At 30.6% G+C, this 5,659-nt stretch overlaps 1 protein-coding gene across 1 annotated transcript; it reads right to left on the bottom strand.

Moving 5' to 3' along the window:
* Nucleotides 1-2,398: 2,398 nt before the first annotated feature.
* LOC111877751 (NAC domain-containing protein 79) lies at nt 2,399-4,114 on the bottom strand. The gene is made up of 3 exons (XM_023874256.2): nt 3,679-4,114; nt 3,313-3,590; nt 2,399-3,234 (listed from the first exon to the last, which is right to left on the bottom strand). Exons 1-3 carry the CDS (start codon nt 3,863-3,865, stop codon nt 2,680-2,682), a joined length of 1,020 nt encoding a protein of 339 aa, XP_023730024.1. The 5' UTR covers nt 3,866-4,114; the 3' UTR covers nt 2,399-2,679.
* Between the last annotated feature and the right edge of the window lie 1,545 nt (nt 4,115-5,659).

Genomic DNA, 5,659 nt, shown 5'->3' with positions numbered 1-5,659 from the left:
ATCTAATATGTTAAGTTGGGTTTGTTAGAAGCAGTTATATTGGGTAGTTAGAAGGTGTTCTAACTAGAGTTAGTTAACTTAAATAGTATTTTTTTAGCTGTTAGATAGTTGGTTAATAGTTAATTAGTCTGAGTTTGTATAAACGCTTTGTAATTGTATTCATTTTCAAGATTCAATACAAGAACAATCTTGTTCTTCTCTCTTTGATTTCATAATAGTAAACAAAATACAATTAATCATGTCGTTTTATAATACACCTAGTACCATGTCTAGTTGCATGTTTGTGGTTTCGAGTATCCCTACAACTTGAAAATGGGATTCCAGATTCCCCACAAATGATTCTACATGAACATATTTATCGTCTTTGTCAGCGACTTAACATGCAATTTTGATTGTAGTTAGCCATACAACTAGTAACTCCACATGCGTCCGGACTAGCTAATAGTGACGAAAATGGAGGGGGATTGATGAGGATAGAGAGGTAGCCAATGCTTAATGTTGGAGAATCCTGTATTTATCATAGAATGAAAGAAGTGAATAAATATTAGACCCTTTTATTATTTATATATTCTTATTATGTTTTGAACATATTTTAATTAATAGATTATAAAACACAATCCTTTTATCGAAAAGACTAATTCACTAAAAACGACAAAATAACAATATACTAATACAATACGATTAAAAAATCTACGTCATTGAGTATTTTACAACATGGACGCCACATTAACAAATTAATATAACTTGGGAGGCCATATCAACACATCAACATATTAGTACAACTTGACAAAATATAAATAAATAATAACCACTCAAATGTTATTTGATAATAGCTATAGCGCTCTTTAAATCAGGTCAATCAAAAATATTTTCTTGTTTTAATGATGTCATACGATTGCAACATTTTTATAAACCTTTAATCCGATATCTACCAACTGTCATGACTCATATTTTGTTAATATAAAAAGGTCTAATAAACTTGATGAATAATCAAACATTTTTCAAACAACTTTCGTGTTTTCATTTTCATTAAAGGAAAATATCACTTTCATTTCTTAATCTTGCTTACGACTAAAAAACAATCTTTTGACATTTTTACCCTTGATCAATGACATTAACAAAATAGGTACCTTTGCCAAATTAAGAATAATTTAGGAATATCAAAAAATATCAGTAATTCAAAAACATCAAATTTTACTATATTAAATAAAGGGTCTTCTTTAATTTGGTGGGTTGCTATATATGCACCAAGCAAATTGTTGTGGGGATTAATCCATTTATATATATTTTCATGAATTTATGCACTAAAAATCAAAACTAATTTTGCAAAGGCCAACCTTAATTTGAACATTCCTATTCTAATTTTTCCAAACATGTCTAAATTAACTATAAATAATTACTTTTTTATAATAAACGGAATTTCAACCAAACTATATCACATGTTTGATTAACGAAAAAGGACTACTACTATACATAAATATGTGACATATCAAAAAAATGCATTTAATGTAATAAAGCTTAAAAGTGTGTATACTTTTTTTTAAATTATGAAATTAAAAAAATATATATATTAATTGGATTCTTGATAGTCAAAATCATTTTGTGGTTCATTTCGTAGAGGATTTGTTCTTTCTATTTATGATAATTTCATGTGAGCAAGTTTGGAAGGTTGATTCGTCACAAACATTATAGAGTATTTCCCCATCCAATAGATTTGCAATATTAATAATACACTTTAAATATTTGACATGTCATCGGACGTATAATCAATATACTTATACTTTTTAAATTGTGATATTCAATATATATTAAATTGATGTAATTTTGTTTAATATATTAATTATTATTAAATTAAAAAAATTGTTAATATTAAGTTGTTCACGAAGTCACACCTTTTTTAGAAGGGTTTAGACACAGCCACTTTCTAAACCAAAATCTATATCTTTCATTCCCAATTTTTATCTACAATAAAACCTCCTATCTTTTATGTCTACAATTATTCATACCTACTAAAATTATGACAAATCACCAATCAATTTAATTTTATTTAATATTCCTAATATAGTCTTAATTAATTAGTTAAAAAAAATATGAAATGATGACATTTATCGTAATCTTATTGGGTAGGAATATTTGTAAGCATAAAAAATATGAAGCAATTTAAATCTTTATCATTTGGTTAAAAGACACTTATCTATCAAACTCTAAACTATTAGTTCGTACTAAAAAATAATTTATTCTAACATATTTGATTCACTCATCATGTCACATATTATGTGTCAATCATTTGTGTTTAAATAAATACCTTCAATTTTTACAACATAATGTGATTTATGCACGTTTAATTTTCACAAAAAAATAATCCGAAAACTAAAACTATGGTCATAAAAACACTAAATGTCAAAAACATAAACAACATTGATTACCAACCACTTGAACATAATAAAATCACTAAATGTATTAAATAATATCATATAACTTTTAAAAGAAAAAAACATATTGTATAACTAACTGCCTCATAATCAATCACAAAAATAAGTAATACTTGTCTTATTTCATCATTTTTCTTCAAATCTTCATCATGTATAAACACTGTCTCAACTCAAGATCACCCTGTTTCAAGATTTCAACATCACAAAGCAATCATCATAATTAAATTCTTGTTCCCAATTATTGATTTCAATAATTCCAGAAACCATCCAAATCAATTGGTCCAACTGAAGTTGATGGGGTTTCTTGATCTTCAATTCCAATATTACCCTTTTCAAGATTCGAGATGTTCTTCCCGAAGCTCACCCCTGTTTCCTGTGATCCTGTAAATATATCTCTTTCTATCTTCAATCCATGACTGTATGTCTCGATTAAACCCCTCAATATCGCCTGATCATGAACTGGAAATGAAGAAACCGAAGGGAATTGGTGCATAAGAGGATCAGATTGGCCTTCGAGTAATGGAATGGAACTGGAATCGAATGGGAAAATTGAAGTGTTGATGAAACTATTAATCATGTTCTTCTGGGTTGTTTGAATATCGACTTGATTGGAGAAGCAGGGTACGTGTAGTGAATCGGATGTACTAGGATTGATGTTCCTTCCCCCAAACGCCGCCGGAGAGTCCATCAATGGTGGAAGCGACCTGGTAACACCGCCGGAATCCATCCGCATCAGGCCAGAAAAGGGGACTTTTTTCCCGCCTGAAGTCTTATGAAAAACACGACATATAACCCATTCATTCTGCATTTCCAATTACAAAGAATCACGATCAAAAACAGAGTAACAAACAAGGGAGAATTAGGAATCAAGAATCTATACCTTGGCTGCTTTTGGCAAATTTTGCAGACTGAATTTTCCCTCTAATCTATATTCATGAATCACCCAATTTGTCTTTTCCCCTTTTGGAGCTCTTCCCATGTAGAAAACCAAAGTCTTCTTCATTCCGACGAGCAATCTTCCTCTGTAAATCTCCTTATCTTTTCCGGTGGCTTTCCAGTAACCGGCGGCGGTTGCTCTGTTTGTTCGTAATCCGGTGGGGTACTTCTTATCCCTAAAACAGAAAAAGTACCACTCCTTTTCGCCCATTTTCGCCATCGCTTCAGAATCCAAAACCAAAAACCTTGATTGAATATAACTCGAAAAGATAACAAGATAGGTAAAAACTAAAAAGATTAGAGATCTTACTAGGTAACTCCCATGGCTCAATTCTGTTCATGTCGACTTCTCCGATTGCTTTTGCAAAGAAGGTGCTATCGACAACTTTGTTAGAGAGATAATGAGTGATGAGTTCTTCATCTGTAGGATGAAATCGGAATCCTGGAGGCATATCCATTTGATCATCTTCTTGAGCAGGATCACAGAGCTTCTCCATCTTCTAAAACCCTTGAAAACTTTTGACGAAAAATCACTTTCTAAGCCAAGATTTCATATGCGTTTTTCGTCAAATAGCTTGCTTTATCTGTTTTTCAAGGTTGAATGGATATAAATAGGAGTAGACTGGTGAAAGAAAGCTATGGGAAAGGAAATCATTGAAGATGTAGAAAAAAGGCAGCCATGACAGAAAAGTAAAACCAAGAGATAGTGTGAGCTGAAAGATTCAGATGTTTTAAGGAAAAAAAGAAACAGAATGAACAACTCAAGGCCTTAAATGCTTATTTAGGGTGGGGAGGGTAGATCAGGAATTTTACCAATTTTTCTATAACTTAATTAAGATGAATTTAATTACATGAATGAACATTTTGACTAAATTCAGCCAATCTTTTAAACCAAATTACATGTATTAATGTATTATACTATTATGCATGTGACTTAGATGATGTGAATGAAACCTAAAATTGACACCATATTGTTTGTATGTATTGGAAGCTCGTACATTATTTGTATAATGAAAATAAAATTAAAATATGTGGGGGACTAAAATTTATTGATTTCGGTCCAATCCATCCTTAAATTTTAATTTTTTTACTTTTTATTTTATTTATTTATTTTTCTTATCTAATTATTTTTCATCCCATGCTATTTTTATTTATTTTTTATATATGAAAAATATTACCAACGTTTCAGTTGTTGATTTTAGTTATTATTTTTATTTTTTTAAAGTTAGTTTAATTTTATCTAAAAGTTATAATTTAAATGTAATATTAAATATTTGTAGCTTCTTGTTGTATATTATATTAATTAACCCTAAACGTAAAGTTTACTTTTATGTATGGAATTTATATAACAATTTAAATACATATTATAAATTTGAAACACGGTAACATATTTTATAAAATATTATAATTAAAATTTATCTTATAAATACAATAACATATGTTGATAAAAATGCAGTTAACTTGTATATTATACAGTAATCTAATAAAAACCTAAAGATCATCTCGTTTTTGGTAAAAGTGTAACGTCCTAAGAATCATGACATAATTTTTTTTTTTGTTTTTAGATTAATTAATCGTTAATACATATCTTTCCCATAAAACCAAGGTAAACAAGTTTTAACAAAACATCATCAAATCAAAGTAATTCATAGAATGCGGAAACATATGGTTTATGCTCTGCAATCATCCCGAGCCTCTTCCATTTGAAAACTGGAGTACCTGAAACAAAAACTGAATCCGTAAGCGCAAAACTTAGTAAGTTTCCCAAAAATGTCACATAACATACAACCATGTAATATCATGCAACATGCATATAGTTGCCATGAGCTCCCCTCATGGTCTTTACCCGGAATGTCATGGGCTCCCCCCATGGTCTGATATCCAAATGTCATGGACTCCCCCCATGGCCTTTACCTGAAATGTCATGGGCTCCCCTATATTCTTCCATGCAAGTATTATAGAGACAACTAGCATTCCACATAACAAATAATGGGCCAACATTGGTGTCTTCGACCCATGGATATAGTGAGAAGACTCACCTCACACTGCTGGATCCTGCGGATAAATCCCTAGTTGTTGGCTGACTGAACCCTAAACTATCAATATCAAAACAACACCCAATTAACAAGAGGGTTCCAATCAATAACCATAAATATGGCCCAATTTTCCAAATTGAACCTAAACCCTTACATGGGCCTTACCCTAAAGTCGAACCATTCTTCCTAGTCTAAAACACTTGTACTCAGATGGCCCATTAATAACTCAAACATCGAAGCCCAAAAGAAAGCCCA

The sequence above is a fragment of the Lactuca sativa genome, chromosome 4, assembly GCF_002870075.4.
Source record: "Lactuca sativa cultivar Salinas chromosome 4, Lsat_Salinas_v11, whole genome shotgun sequence".
Classification (NCBI taxonomy): domain Eukaryota; kingdom Viridiplantae; phylum Streptophyta; class Magnoliopsida; order Asterales; family Asteraceae; genus Lactuca; species Lactuca sativa.
Note: the sequence above shows the minus strand (reverse complement) of the source record. Positions and strands in the feature narration are given on the sequence as shown.